Source organism: Cherax quadricarinatus, chromosome 79, assembly GCF_038502225.1.
Source record: "Cherax quadricarinatus isolate ZL_2023a chromosome 79, ASM3850222v1, whole genome shotgun sequence".
Lineage (NCBI taxonomy): Eukaryota > Metazoa > Arthropoda > Malacostraca > Decapoda > Parastacidae > Cherax > Cherax quadricarinatus.
This window is the reverse complement of record NC_091370.1, coordinates 17,452,849-17,469,575: the sequence shown is the minus strand read 5'-3', so window position 1 is coordinate 17,469,575 and position 16,727 is coordinate 17,452,849. Positions and strand designations below refer to the sequence as shown.

At 39.0% G+C, this 16,727-nt stretch overlaps 1 protein-coding gene across 2 annotated transcripts in view; it reads left to right on the top strand.

Annotated features, from left to right (window-relative positions):
- Positions 1 to 1,597: 1,597 nt before the first annotated feature.
- LOC128702721 (uncharacterized) overlaps positions 1,598 to 16,727 on the top strand; it is a 50,078-nt gene continuing 34,948 nt past the window's right edge. For both annotated transcript variants that reach the window (XM_053797145.2, XM_053797144.2), the window contains exons 1-3: positions 1,598 to 1,734; positions 7,363 to 7,417; positions 16,373 to 16,496. In XM_053797145.2, coding sequence (XP_053653120.1) covers positions 7,405 to 7,417; positions 16,373 to 16,496 — 137 coding nt within the window. In that variant the 5' untranslated portion in view covers positions 1,598 to 1,734; positions 7,363 to 7,404. The remainder of the gene's footprint in view (positions 1,735 to 7,362; positions 7,418 to 16,372; positions 16,497 to 16,727) is intronic.

Here is a 16,727-nt window from a genome sequence, read left to right as displayed (position 1 = left end):
TCATAGTGGTACCATCCACTAGTCGAAGTAGGTCTTTGTCCAAAGGTTGAACAAGTGTTGAAGAATTCTTTGTAACAAGATCCCATGATGCTGCAGTGTCTGACAGTTGTGATGAATGGTTTGAAAAACCGACAAGTTGAAGATTGAGACACTTATGCAGTGGATGGTACCACTATGACCCTGCCTCCGCCTGCTTCACCTCACCTCACTACAGTATATAAGCCACGTCTACGGCCCTATGCTGTACATTCTACAAGATTGATGGACTGAACACATCGACTCCAGGCTGAGGGACTGATCACCTCATACTCCTCCTCTCCTTACGCCTTCCTCTTTGTATTGGACTGATGAAGCCACTGTGTGGCGAAACGTTTCCTGAATAAAGATTCCTATATGCTGCATAAGTGTCTCAATCTTCTACTTATTCACTCCCTAATCTACTGATTCAACTTTTCACTCATTCACTTATTGACTGACTTATTCATTCAGTTATCTGCTGACCGATTCACATACTGACTTATACAGATTTATTCACTCACTAACCTAACTCACTAGTTAAGTCACTTATTCACCCACATTCACTCTGACATTTCCGATAAGTGATAATATATAACAAGGATTTCTCTAGTGACAGATGTGAGAGTATAGTGAATGAGATGAGGTTAGTGATTTACTCATTACTCACTTTATGACATTAATATATGACAATTTCTGTGGTCTGAGATGAGTATGGTGGATGAGGTTTGTCCTTCATTTACTCATTCATCTGCTATGAGGTTTTCTGTGGTCAGAGATGAGAGTGGTGAATGAGGTTAGTGTTTTACTCACTCATTCACCCTGACATTTACGATAATACAGGAGGTGGGTGAATAGGTGGTGATGAGTGTGCAGGTGATGAGTGATGGGTGGGTGAGTGATGGTGGGTAATGGTTGAGTGGATGAGTGTGGTGGGTGAATAGGTGGTGATGAGTGTGTGCAGGTGATGAGTGATGGTGGGTAATGGCTGAGTAGGTGATGAGTAATAGGTGAGTGATGGATGAGTGTAGTGGGTAGGTGATGGGTGAGTGGATGAGTGGTGGGTGGGTGATGGGTGAGTGGATGAGTATGGTGGGTGGGTGATGGGTGAGTGGATGAGTGTGGTGGGTGGGTGAGTGGATGAGTGTGGTGGATGGGTGAGTGGATGAGTGTGGGTGATGGGTGAGTGGATGAGTATGGTGGGTGGGTGATGGGTGAGTGGATGAGTGTGGTGGGTGGGTGATGGGTGAGTGGATGAGTATGGTGAGTGGATGAGTGTGATGGGTGAGTGTGGTGGGTGGGTGATGGGTGAGTGGATGAGTATGGTGGGTGGGTGAGTGGATGAGTGTGATGGGTGAGTGTGGTGGGTGGGTGATGGGTGAGTGGATGAGTATGGTGAGTGGATGAGTGTGGGTGATGGGTGAGTGTGGGTGATGGGTGAGTGGATGAGTGTGGGTGATGGGTGAGTGTGGTGGGTGGGTGATGGGTGAGTGGATGAGTGTGGGTGATGGGTGAGTGTGGTGGGTGGGTGAGTGGATGAGTGTGGGTGATGGGTGAGTGTGGTGGGTGGGTGATGGGTGAAGTTAGTGTTGATGGCGCGCAAGCAGAGGGCGGTGATCCACCATCACTCTGATGGCGTCTGCATCCCTCCTCCACCTGTCAACCTTATATCCTCACGTTCACCTCCTCCACGCACATCCACCACCACTCTACTCCACCGTGAGTACTCCACCACTCCACTCTCAGCCCCCCCACTCCATAAATATCCCGGGGAAGCCAAGAATGGGGCACTTTTCCCACCAGAAATGGGACGGTCTGTTCTTTAAGGACAGTATTCTGACTGGGCTTAGACCTTATTTACCCATCAAGGGAGGTGTATAGATGATAATAAAGAGGGCTTTTGATCCAAGGACTTCCTCATATCCTCCCTTGGATCAAAACTTCCATTTCCCCATAACCGTCTACGACCCCTACGGATTTACCTCGATTACAATAAAAAAATTAACCATATTTAGCATTAACCTGGGGCTAATTATCTTTATTTCTACACGTAAGTAAGGTAATATCCAGTAATGTAATTCCAGCAATGTAATAAAAGGAATCCTAGTATGACTAATTCTAGAATCCTAGACAACACCCAAATTTCCTAGTATGTCCATTAATGTGCATTATACCTCTATATTTCCCTAATTTAACTCATTTTTTAACTTTATTCTGCTAGTTTCATAACCCAAAACCAATATATATATATATATATTGGGTTTAAGCCCTTTAAAAAAACTGTTTTTTCAATTTTTTTTTTTTTTTGGTGTTATGAGATTATCTCCCCGGTGTCTATAATGTGATATAATCAGCCTTGTTGACCATAATTTGATAATTAAAGTAATGGAACTTTTTCTTTTTTTTGGTGAGGACAAGGGTGACAGGAAATACTGAACAGCTGACATAGACTACGAGACTTATGGGGTCTGGTCAGACCTGTTTTGGGGTCTGGTTACACCTGTTTTGGGGTCTGGTTACACCTGTTTTGGGGTCTGGTTACACCTGTTTTGGGGTCTGGTCACACCTGTTTTGGGGTCTGGTCACACCTGTTTTGGAGTCTGGTCACACCTGTCATGGGGTCTGGTCAGACCTATTATGGGGTCTGGTCAGACCTATAATTGGATGTGAGTAAACCTCATTTGTAATCAGAGACTGTGAATTGTAGGGTCTGATGAGACCCTGACTCGTAGGGTCTGATGAGACCCTGACTCGTAGGGTCTGATGAGACCCTGACTCGTAGGGTCTAATGAGACCCTGACTCGTAGGGTCTAATGAGACCCTGACTCGTAGGGTCTGATGAGACCCCGACTTCTAGGGTCTAATGAGACCCAGACTCGTAGGGTCTGATGAGACCCTGACTCGTAGGGTCTGATGAGACCCTGACTCGTAGGGTCTGATGAGACCCTGACTCGTAGGGTCTGATGAGACCCTGACTCGTAGGGTCTGATGAGACCCCGACTCGTAGGGTCTGATGAGACCCCGACTCGTAGGGTCTCATGAGACCCAGACTCGTAGGGTCTGACGAGACCCTGACTCGTAGGGTCTGACGAGACCCTGACTCGTAGGGTCTGATGAAACCCTGACTCGTAGGGTCTGATGAGACCCTGACTCGTAGGGTCTGATGAGACCCTGACTCATAGGGTCTGATGAGACCCCGACTCGTAGGGTCTGATGAGACCCCGACTTGTAGGGTCTGAGACCCCGACTTGTAGGGTCTGATGAGACCCCGACTTGTAGGGTCTGATGAGACCCCGACTTGTAGGGTCTGATGAGACCCCGACTTGTAGGGTCTGATGAGACCCCCGACTTGTAGGGTCTGATGAGACCCCCGACTTGTAGGGTCTGATGAGACCCCGACTCGTAGGGTCTGATGAGACCCCGACTCGTAGGGTCTGATGAGACCCCGACTTGTAGGGTCTGATGAGACCCCGACTTGTAGGGTCTGATGAGACCCCGACTTGTAGGGTCTGATGAGATCCCGACTTGTAGGGTCTGATGAGACCCCGACTTGTAGGGTCTGATGAGACCCCGACTTGTAGGGTCTGATGAGACCCCAACTCGTAGGGTCTGATGAGACCCCGACTCGTAGGGTCTGATGAGACCCCAACTTCTAGGGTCTGATGAGACCTATTTAAAGTGTGTAATCAGAGGGCATACAGAGTGGCATTTGGCTCGCAACCTTAAAAACCCAGGATTGAATCCTGGGCAAAATGAGATGTATTAGCAAGTCTCCGAACACTGCTGCTCCCATTACAGTGGTAAATAGATACAGTACCTACAGAAACCTCTGGAAATAAATCCCACTGCTTGACTATCTTGGGTTATCCTGGATTATTAACCCTTCAGAATTACTGAATCGAGTGAAATCTTCATAGCCACAAACAGCATCCTAGACCCCCCAACTATTCTTCCTTTATGTCATTGAGTTACCAGATGTCACAAACAGCTTAAACCTGCGCTATTTTCAGATAAAATTACCTTTTATTGTACGTACCTCATATCCAGATCTAAATGTTCTTAGTAATGTGGAATATGAACTTAGAGCAACACCTATATGTAAGTGTTAGGCATAGAGTAAACTTCTTAATTACAAACTTAAAAATGTATGTTTGTATCATAAATTGTACTACCTCATATTAATAATAGAGTAAAATATTGAATATTTGTAATCTACCACTCTTCATCTGTCTAGACTTAAGTAATCTTGAAGTATGTATGTATTAGGTGAAGTCTGCCCGAACTCATAGAACTGAGATTCCCAAGCCAACGAGAGGTTAGCAGTGAGTAGTAGCACTCAGAATTCTGTCTTCTTTAATATCAACTAGATACCCAGTCTAAATATATCACACTAAGTAAATCTGTACATCATACAAAACAGGTGTTGCTGCAAGCTGCCGAGTAAATAAATGCCTCGGCATGATAGTGGCTTTCTTTGTACCACTCAAATTATGAAATGTAAACACACATTGTAACCTTAGCAAAGAAATAAAATTTTGATTTTGATTCATGTTGCATTGAGGAGGAAGCTGGAGGCAGTAGAGATGTTTGAAAGGAATGTGTGGTCTGAATAATATGCTGAGAATTTGGTGCATAGAAAGATGGTTTGGGGTTATGATAGATATAACTCAGAGGGTTGAGGAGGTGTTGTTGAGATGGTTTGGGCATAGAGGATGAAGAAGAATAGTATAATCAAGGTATGTAAATCTTGGGTGGAAGGGAGGAGTAGTAGGGGTCATCCCAGGAATGGTTGAGGGAGGGTGTGAAGGAGGATTTGTGAAGTAGGAGTTTGAGTTTACATCTCACATGTTTGTGTGTATATTTGTGTGTGAGAGACACTTGTGCAACATTTAGGAATCTTTATTGAGGAAACGATTTGCCAGCCAGTGACTTCTTCAGTCCAAGACACTGACTGGCAAAACATTTACTTGATAAAGATTCCCAGATGTTGCACAAGGGTCTCATTTTCCAACTTGTCAGTTTTGTAAACCATTTACATCATATTTGTGTGTGTTGGTGTGTGGATGGTGAGAGTAGGTGGAGACAAGTGGATTTTTAGGTCTGACATGGTGTTGTAGTCAGAAGATTACAAAAGCATATAGGACTGAATTCTAACATTCTGATATCTAAAAGAAAGTTCAAGTGGTATTGAGCTGCTGACAGTAGTAATGATTCCATTACAGTTATAAAGAGTTGGTTGCACGTTTTTGCATGGTGCAAGTTGTTGCAATATCAGAGATATTACTGTATCAGTATTTCAACCATAATACACAATTACGTATATAAATAAGTTATAGATTTTAGTAAATTTATGCTAATCCCCCTTCCCTTTTTTTTTTTTAGTCTGGAGTTATTTGAAAAAAATTAAAAAGTAAAATTTCATCAAAAGTTTTAAGTACTGTATTTTTCACCTTCACAAAAAGTTACCATTGCATGTATATATATCTTCAAAAGTTTATTATTCCCCCACCAAAAGTACAGAAAAGTGGGACATGTACAACAGTACAGTATGTCTGTTTATTTGCTCATCTGTACAAAGTTTAGTTTTCGATCAATAATTCATTGTCGTGTTTATGCTTTTTATTGAAATTTGCTACAGTGTTACCTTGTCATAAGACTAATCTGGGATTGCACTCCAGACAGATCTGCTTATATATAGCACCACCAGTGAATAACTGAAAAACAGTTTTCAAACAGCAATTCACTAATGGTTTGGTACTGCTTTTTGAAATTTGCTACAATGATTCCAACTTTGCCTTACATACATTTAATCCCTCTTGTAATGGGTTGCGTTATCAGGAGGAAATTAAAATATTTTCTATTTTGTATTTCAGAAATAGTCACTCCTAGGCACTGCTTTTTTTTCTGTGCTGATGGTATTGAAACTATAAAAGAGTTATCCATTGGGAAATATGCTTAGATTTCTTTTCTTCTTTTTATTAGGCTTTGGCTGAATTTTCAAGGCATGAAATCTCAAAGCACTTAGATCCACAAAAATCCAGAAAATTTGATGCCACATCTTTTTGTGCTTTACATTCAGCATTGGCTGTTGCATCTACAGCTGAATTCCTAAGCTCATTTTCTAACTACAGCTGCATTCTGGTGTTCAGGGCAGTGAACTTGCAAATCACTGATATTCTGCAATTCAAGACCTGAGAATATCTGGTAGTGTGGTAAAACATGCCAAAAGATTCTCCTGCACTGACTCAGATTTGCAAGACTGCTGGCATTGTCATTCATTAGAGTTAGTGACCAACAAGGGTTTTTGTGGTGAACCTTTTATTGGGCTCCTAGCCATCTTTTTTCTTATTGCCAGTTGAGGGGAACTGGTGATTAAGTACTGTTCACGTATTTTGTCATGCTACTGACTGTATACAGTATTGGGCACACCAGCTTCATACGGTCATGTCATTGTGAGGTGCTTAGTATGTAAAGACTCGTGTATAATACTGTCAGCTGACCTGTCATTTAGAGGTGGTGCTGTTTGGATTTCCATCTAAGCTGTGATGTCAGTGTGCTTTCCCACAAGACAGTAATTGAATGAGTAACAGTGAAGGTTTTTACTCTTTTGGGTCAATTTTTCTCTGTGGGAGATGGCTGGTGTGTTAAAACAATATCAATTAGAATCACAAACTTATTAATGCTAGCTAAATAATTCTGAAGACTTGTGCAAGAAGAACAGAAATGCATATTGCATTTGGGGTACTCTGTAAGAAACTGTTACTGTTACCGTTTTTTCTCTGAATTTTAGAGGCTAAGCAAAGGAGGTTTGAACTGAACAGAGAATACTGTACATGTTGCATTTGCTTGTGAATGATTTATCATAGCTTTTCGTTTTCCTTCACATTTATGAACCTTCCTCTTAAATCCCCTTTTGCATTTGGGTGTTGGCCACCTGTAGGTGACAAAGCTTTGCTTTTTCCTCTTATTACTATACCTACCATAATTTATTGCAGTACTTTTATTCCAGTTTGCCATTATTCCTTGGACTGGAGTTTGCCCCCTTGCTCCTATTTCCATTCGTTCTCCATACTCCATTCACCCATCATTCCTGTCCTCCATCTTGCCTTCATCTGATGATGGCCTTAATTACCATGTAATTTCACAGCCTTAATACTTTGTTCCACAGCTTTCTTCAGCCGATTTTGATTTGCATCATAATACTTCCACATTTACTGTTAACCTCTTTGTTTTGACTGTGTCCCTTTGGATTTATAAATTCTTAGATTATATCCTTTCCATGCACTCAGCCTCCTCTCATTTCTGTCTATTTAATTTTTTTTTATCTCATTACATTTGCTATTACAGGAGTGATGCTATTGCTACTCAGGAGTATGGCCCAGGCTGTCAATGGACCGACAATGTAAGCTATTCATGCTTTTTCTTTTGCTTAGCAGTTGCAGTGGTTTTAATACTTATTTTGAATACAGTAACCTTAGTATGCAAAGCTGTTTGTTTGTTTTTTAAATATTGTCCTGTAAATGACAGTTATAATCATTTTGTGTAGAGGTGATATGCCATGGCAGGAGATGCATACTGCAGACTAAGGAAGTCTCAAGTTTTGGTCAGTTGTCAAAGTTGTCCTAACAAGCCATGTCATGGACAACTGGTGTCTCATGGCCCACAATAATGAACAACAAAACACATTTGCAAACAAACCACAGAACAGGCCTGGCCCTGGAATTTTAGGACACTCTTGCCAAGGGTTCATTCCCCACCCATTCCATAATTCACACTAAAGAAATTTTTCAGGAACTCTACAAAAAAAAGGAACCTCATAAGGCTGCATTTGTGGAAAAACCTAAATCTATTAATGAATGCCTAACCCAAAAAATAGCAGGACTCATTTTATTCACTGCGAGAAAAGCACAAATTAAATCTAGGGAAAATAAGCTGTTGCTGCATTTAAGATGGCATAATAATGGTTAAAATTCCTAGCTTACCTAGGATATATAAAGGGTAAAAGACTGTAATACATTTTTTTTACACTTGCTGAATTACTACTCGATCAAGCGTCCACACTGTTAGCTGTTGCAAAAGTTTTGAATGTTTTTCTAGCTTGTCTGTTATATAGAAATTAATGTTCAACTTTTCCTTGGCAATACTTTGCATACATATATAAATAGTACACAATCCTTATCCTGTTCAGTATTCAGTACTCAATTTTGTGTATATTGTCCTTTTCTCTATAGTATTAACTTGTATTTTATGTATTATCCTATTACAGTATTGGATATTATTCTGTTATTTGCATATTATTTTGTTCTTTGTATACCATTGTTTTTTGTATATTATCCTCCGTAATATTACTGTTCCTTATATAACTACTATATTTTTAATACACCTCTTTTATTTTTTACTCGCAATTACTATCATTATATTTTACAGTTAAGATTATCATCACTGTTATTGCAAGCACTACTAGATAATGCTAACTTTTCATTATCACTAATTCATTATTGCTGCATCACAGTCCATGAATGTAAATATTGATCCTGAATTATATTTCCTCTCTGATCTGTAATAATTAATTTACTGAACACCAAGACTGCAAATATTATGCAACTAGCCAAACAAAAATCAGAATCAGCAACATATAAAGTCAGTACCTGACCAGTTGGGCTGTGGTTCGTACATCAGTTTGCATGTGGCCAGCATTGACAGTCTCACTGATCAAGCCCTGATCCACTACGAGGCCTGGTCATGGACCAGGCAGCAGGGGCATTGACCCCCAGAACACTCTCCAGGTATACCAGGAATATCTCGATATTTAGTCAAAATGCACTCCTAAAGTCACTAAACTCAAACCTAACTTTCATTATTCTTACTGAAACCTGGTTAAAACAAGATATGTATTATGATCATGAGTACACAGTCATACATAACTGCAGACCTTATTAAAACAAAAGGGAGGTGACACTGTAATTTACTACATTTTTTGAGATGAAGTATATATTAATTCAGCATGTTCTAAAGGCAGACTTGAGTAATACATACTTGCACAATTTACAACCAAAAAATTAAGACTTCAATCACAATAGGAATTGTCTACAGATGACTACATGCCAACATGGCCAACTTTGGTGATAAAGTTAGACCTAATCATTAACAGTAAACTAAATAAGCATTGCTTAATAATTGCTGGAGACTTTGACATTGACCTCATTCAGTCAGAAGACCTGAAAGTACCTGCTTTCCTAAACAGCATGTACACTTGCTTATTATTATAATGGTAGAATTACCAACAAAATGCCCGGTAAAAGGACAGATGTAACTATATGTGACATTTAATTGTGGCAACATTTCACTCTCCAGGAGCTTTGTCAAGCTGTCACAGTTTAACAAAGCTCCTGAGGAGCAAAACATTGCCACAGTAAAATGTCACTTTAGTTGAATCTGTTCTTTTACGTGACATATTCTTATCATCAATAACCAAGCCTACAAGAATTACTAAGACAACAGCGTTTTCACTTGGCCATATATATATATATATATACAGTGGACCCCCGGTTAACGATATTTTTTCACTCCAGAAGTATGTTCAGGTACCAGTACTGACCGAATTTGTTCCCATAAGGAATATTGTGAAGTAGATTAGTCCATTTCAGACCCCCAAACATACACGTACAAACGCACTTACATAAATACACTTACATAATTGGTCGCATTCGGAGGTGATCGTTATGCGGGGGTCCACTGTATATACCTATATCTACATATCTATATCTATATATCTATCTATATATCTATCTATATCTATCTGTATCTATATATATCTCTATATCTATATATATCTCTATATCTATCTGTATCTATATATATCTCTATATCTATCTATTTCTATATCTATTTCTCTCTCTCTCTCTCTCTCTCTCTCTCTCTCTCGTGCCGAATATGTAAACTGGTCAATTAGCAAGAATTCATTTAAAATTAAGTCCTTTCTAAAATTTTCTCATATACGTTTAAAGATATAATTTTTTCAGTAATGTTAATGTAAAAATTTATAATTTTGCACCAAAAGAATCTTAGAAAGCTTACCTAACCTTATTATAACAAGAGCAATTTATTTTAGCCTAACCCAACTAAATATATTTTAGATTTGTTTACAGTAATTTAATACTAAACAAACACAGTGAAATATTTTTTTTTCATTAGTTTCAGAATGATTTTGGCGAAATTATTGCATACATAAATTTTCGCGTGCCTATTCGGCACGACATATATATATTTTTTTTTTATTATCACACTGGCCGATTCCCACCAAGGCAGGGTGGCCCGAAAAAGAAAAACTTTCACCATCATTCACTCCATCACTGTCTTGCCAGAAGGGTGCTTTACACTACAGTTTTTAAACTGCAACATTAACACCCCTCCTTCAGAGTGCAGGCACTGTACTTCCCATCTCCAGGACTCAAGTCCTGGAGTGGTATTGATCAATAACAACACTGTGCTAGCCAAGGATTCGAACCCATGTTGTACTGGCCTGCCTCATGGTAAGCGAGAACCACATGACACTTTAAACCATAGGACCACCCAACCCTTCAAGAATGGCGCAGTGTTGTTATTGATCAATACCACTCGTTCGTGGTTACAATAATATATAAATGCTGCTCGTGAGGCTAGTACACCAAACAGGGATGAGAATGAAATTAGCTTAGAAGCTTCCACACCTCCGTATGCCCTTGGGTGGTGGCCCAACAGCTAGCTGTGTGCTGGCTGTGCCGTTCTTGCAGGGTTGGGTGGTCCTGTGGCTTAAAGCGTCGTGTGGTTCTCGCTTAACTTGAGGCAGGCCAGTACAACGTGGGTTCGAATCCTTGGCTAGCGCAGTGTTGTTATTGATATATATATATATATATATATATATATATATATATATATATATATATATATATATATATATATATATATATATATATATATATATATATATATATATAAATGTTTATATATATATATATATATATATATATATATATATATATATATATACAGTGGACCCCCGCATAACGATGGCATCACATAGCGATTTTTCCGCATAACGATTACTTTTATCGCAAAATTTTTGCCGCGCATACCGATTAAAAACCCGCTTACCGATTTTCGTCCGAGACGCGTCCAATGTGCCCTCACATGTGCCGGCCGTCCCATTGTTTACCAGCCAGCCTCCGCGGTAACATCCAAGCATACACTCGGAATATTTCGTATTATTACAGTGTTTTCGGTGCTGTTTCTGGAAAATAAGTGACCATGGGCCCCAAGAAAGCTTCTAGTGCCAACCCTGTGGTAAAAAGGGTGAGAATTAGTATGGAAATTAAGAAAGATTTTGAAGGGTTTGGGGCTAACCCTGAGAAGCCTATGCCAGTTGTGGAATCCATTGTGCCTACTTCAAAGATTAAGGAAATGTGTGCAGAGTGGGTTGAACTGCAAACCTTTATAGATGAAAATCACCCTGACACAGCTGTTGCAAGCCGTGCTTGTGACTATTTCAATGACAATGTTATGGCCCATTTTAGGAAAGTCTTGAAGGAACGGGAGGTACAGAGCTCTATGGACAGATTTGTTGTGCGACAGAGGTCCAGTGACTCTCAAGCTGGTCCTAGTGGCATTAAAAGAAGAAGGGAAGTAACCCCAGAAAAGGACTTGCTACCTCAAGTCCTAATGGAAGGGGATTCCCCTTCTAAACAGTAAGAAGATAATGCTCTCCCCTCCTCCCATCCCATCAATCATCACCAGATCTTCAATAAAAGTAAGTGTCATGTAATTGTGCATGCCTTTTTCAGTTTGTGTGTATTAAAATTAACATTTCATGTGGTAAAAAAAAATTTTTTTCATACTTTTGGGCGTCTTGCACGGATTAATTTTATTTCCATTATTTCTTATGGGGAAAATTCATTCGCATAACGATTATTTCGCATAACGATGAGCCCTCTTGCACGGATTAAAATCGTTAACCGGGGGTCCACTGTATATATATATATATATATATATATATATATATATATATTAATATATATATAAATATATATTATATATATATATATATATATATCTGGACAGATATACTAGCTGCTCTGTTAGCAGACATTATAACCAACAATTGATTACTGCCTACCTTTGTAGACACCAACATTAAAGATTCCCACCTGAAACTTTTAAAATCTCATTTAGGTTACATGATGTGGTATCACTGCATAATTTTACCATAACAATTGGTAATATTGACTGACAAAGAGTGTAATGGTGATCAAGACATTAATTTGTGTGTTCCTACAAAAAATCAAAACTTCTCTAATAAATATTGTATTTTAAAGACCAAGCAAGTCACAACAATGGGACTAAATAGCCTATGTCTAACTAACAGCATCCTCCTATCCAGTGACGAAAAGCATAACCTTGATAAACAATATAGATTGGGCTTAATACCGGAAGAACTAGCAACAATGTCTAAACCACTTTATGTACAGTAATCCATTATGAAGATTTTTATTTGCCAGGAAGCTCTAAATCCATAGGGGTCATACAATGCCTGGGGATTGGAAAGTAATTAGGTTTGATTCAAGGAAGGTGAGGATAACTCCAGTTTCTTGGATCAAGAGACCTTCAGCATCAAGCCACCCCATTACCCCATTGAATGGTCAATAATGAGATAAAAAATTGTTCCTAAATTTCCTATATTTATTTACAGGCAACACAGTAGTTAATAAAAAATTTTGTACCTAAACTTTCATATTTTTATTTACAGACAACACAGTAGTTGATAAATCTTTTGATTTGAGGAAAATAAACTGGGTAGTATTTTTTATATCACACTGTTATGTTGGCAGGTTAGGTATCTATTACTGTATGTAGTTTTAAATATTTTGGAAATTTTGCTGTACATGTTTCCCTTGCTTTATATGGATTCACTATTGTGTGTTGCCCTATTTCTCTTGGTAATTCTGCATATGTATAATACAGCTAGTCCTCCACTTTCGCAAGTTCTGCTTTTACGAGTTTCAAACATTTGCGAATGCCCGGCCACCCAATCATATTTACCAAACAAATGCAATTTGTGCAAAGGGAAAGACTTTGTATGATACGTTGGCTAGTGATGACTAGCACCAGTGCAGAACCAGGATGTCCTACCATCACCCATCCTGACTTCCTAGCAAGTAAAGGATGGTTTGATAAACTTAAGAGACGGTTCTCCCTGCACAACCTGAAGATGAGTGGAGATTCAGGTTTGGCAGATCTCGTTTCGGCAGCTGCATTCCCTGGTGCTTTGAAAAAAATCGTCGATGAGACGGGATACAGGCCTGAGCAGGTGTGGAATATGGATGAAACAGCCCTGTATTGGAAGATGTCTGCCAGGACCTTCATTGCCAAGGAGGAGAAGAGTGCGCCAGGGTTCAAGACTGCGAAAGACCGATGCACATTAATGCTATGTGCTAATGCTGCTGGGCACATGGTAAAGCCAGGCTTTGTTTATAAAGCTACCAACCCTAGAGCACTGAAGGAAAGCAACAAGAATCTCCTTTCAGTATTCTGGATTCACTCCATATAATCACCTCCATTCAATTGTCATCAGTAACTGCATGGATATCTATCATCACGATCATCGTCATTGTCATCATCATCACAAGTCGTCAGAGTTCGTCTGCCTAGCCATACGAGTGGTGAGTGTTTTGTTTGTTCATTATTTGTTATTAAACCATAACATGTGTATACAATATTTTACGATGTTTTCATGTGTTTTATGATTGTTCGTGGTTCAATAGGTTAAGCAAGCAGTATTGTTAGGCTCAGTAAATGCTTTTATTATATTTCCCTACAATATATTTGAAGGGAATGTATGAAAGTACAGTGGTACGAACTCTCTTATATGGGTGTGAAGCTTGGGTTGTAAATGCTTCAGCGAGGAGGCGGTTGGAGGCAGTGGAGATGTCCTGTCTAAGGGCAGTGTGTGGTGTAAATATGATGCAGAGAATTCGGAGTGTGGAAATTAGGAGGAGGTGTGGAGTTAATAAAAGTATTAGTCATAGGGCTGAAGAGGGGTTGTTGAGGTGGTTTGGTCATTTAGAGAGAATGGATCAAAGTAGAATGACATGGACAACATGTAAATCTGTAAGGGAAGAAAGGCAAGGTAGGGGTCGTCCTCAAAAAGGTTGGAGGGAGGGGGTAAAGGAGGTTTTGTGGGCGAGGGACTTGGACTTCCAGCAAGCGTGCATGAGTGTGTTAGATAGGAGTGAATGGAGACGAATGGTTTTTGGGACCTGATGAGCTGTTGGAGTGTGAGCAGAGTAATATTTAGTGAAGGGATTCAGGGAAACCGGTTATTTTTATATAGCCGGACTTGAGTCCTGGAAATGGGAAGTACAATGCCTGCACTTTAAAGGAGGGGTTTGGGATATTGGCAGTTTGTAGGGATATTATACGTATATCTTTATACATGCTTCTAAACTGTTGTATCTGGGCACCTCTGCAAAAACAGTGATTATGTATGAGTGAGGTGAAAGTGTTGAATGATGAAAGTATTTACTTTTTGGGGATTTTCATTCTTTTTAGGTCACCCTGCCTCGGTGGGAGATGGCCTACTTGCTGAAAAAAAAAAAATTGCACATCAAAATATTCACAAACGCTATAGTACAGTGTTATTACATTTCCCTACATCATATTTGCGCACCAAACATTCACGAATTTTCAAGATTCGCGAAGTTCTTGATCCCCCAACCCATGTGAATGTGGAGTGCCTCCTGTATAGGGGTGCCATATGCGATCAGTACAGTTTGTGAAATACTGTGAAGATTTTTATCACTTGTAATTGTTTGTGTTGTGATTGGTCTTAGTACAGCTGCCATGGGCCTGGAATGCATCCACAGCATACAAAAGAGGTACAGACATACCCCAATAATACGACGGGTAAGGTTCTAGACCATCGCCACCGTAAAGCAAATCACAGCCCATTTTTTTTTTACTTACCAGTGCATATAAAAGCCTAAAAACATGTTAACTCTATCAATTATTAAGTGTGCAATAACACTAGGCCTAAAAAAAAGATGCAAGAATAAAAATAATAAAAAAAAAATGAAAATTACCAAAAACCATCTTAAGAGTAAGGCAAGTGCCAAAAATAAGCATGAATACAATTGAAAATGCTGCATTAAAGAAGCACTAAAATGAGTGCTGTATTAATGAGGTATTCCTGTATTTTAGAGTAAGTATCCCTTAAACGAAGGGGAATGAAACGAGGAATTGAAGCTCTCCTCTTCATTAGATCAAACCTGATTTCCTCCCATTGCCTAGGTGTTGCATGGGTTTAGTGCTTCCCATGAGTATAATTATTAGATGTGAATAGTAGTAATTTTGTGTAGTTTTAATTGCCTTTGTTAAATTTTGATTGTTTGAAGCATCTTTATAAATGTAAGTGGTCTTATTTGACTAGACAGTATATTACAGTAATCAGTGTCAGGAATTTGTACCTATATTCCATTTTCAACATTAATTTCTTTAATGTTGTGGGAAAATTTATTGGTATTAGTCTGATGTGTTGGAAAATAGCAACACTGCTAAATGAATGTTGTATGTTGAGTGCATCTTTGTAACATTCTGTGATAAAGTGAGAGATACCACAAAACATTTTAGGTAATGCTGTAATGCACAAATGAACCATGCTTAGAAGAGGGGACTTTAGACGATGTTTTGAGATTCATTCTGGATCATTATGAAGCCACAATCCTGACTTGATATCGGTCCAGGATTAATTTAGACATCACCTAAAGTGTAGTGGGTTGGTTCACAGCAACCATCCAAGGAGGTGCTACTGACCTGTCAAATGAGTGTGAAATGTAAACCTGTTATTTTTTTTTTTTTTTTTTTTTTTTTTTTTTTTTTTTTTTTTTGCACTCTGGCCAGATTGCTGATCATTTTCTTTGTGTTGCATGAACTTGCAAGATGTCAGGTAAATCTTGCAGATCTCTGATTACACTCATTATATTGTATATATGCCTTTGATTTCCTATGTTCTTCTTAGTAAGTAAGTTTATTCAGGTACAGGTACACATAAATAGTTACATAAATTATCATACATAGCAGCATGTGTGTAGATTACCTAGGATAACCCAAAAAAGTCAGACAAAGTGAGTTATTTCTATTGGGGTCTTAATAGTTCTTATTCCTGTAATATTTTTTTTCCAAACTACAAAGCCTGGTCTGAGACTGGGCATGGGGAAGATATACCCAGAACTATTAACAGATGTGGTATTCCCCCTTCTAAGTGTGGGTTATTTGTGAGTTGTTTCAGTCACAATATTGTTACTTTTATTCTTCTTAATGCCAACAGTTGTAAGACAGCGCGCCATAGGTCAGCCACTTCCCCGGTCAACATCCCTACAGCTGAGGTATGAACGCGAGAGGTTGGAACTGCAAAAAAGGGTCACTGAGCGGCTGGTGTCTGATGTGTTTGGGTTTGTATTTTGCCCCTTTTTATGTAGATTTTTGGATCAGGATTACAAGTGGCTGTTATGAGTATTTTTATATTCTGTAGGAACAGTACTCAATTTTGAATTTGCCATTTTTGCAATATTAGATCAATTAGATTTTTTCTGAAAGGATTTTTTTTTTACTTTATTACACTATTTATCCATCCCTTACTTTTTTGTAATTGCCAATAACTTTATTGAAAATGAGCTTTGAAA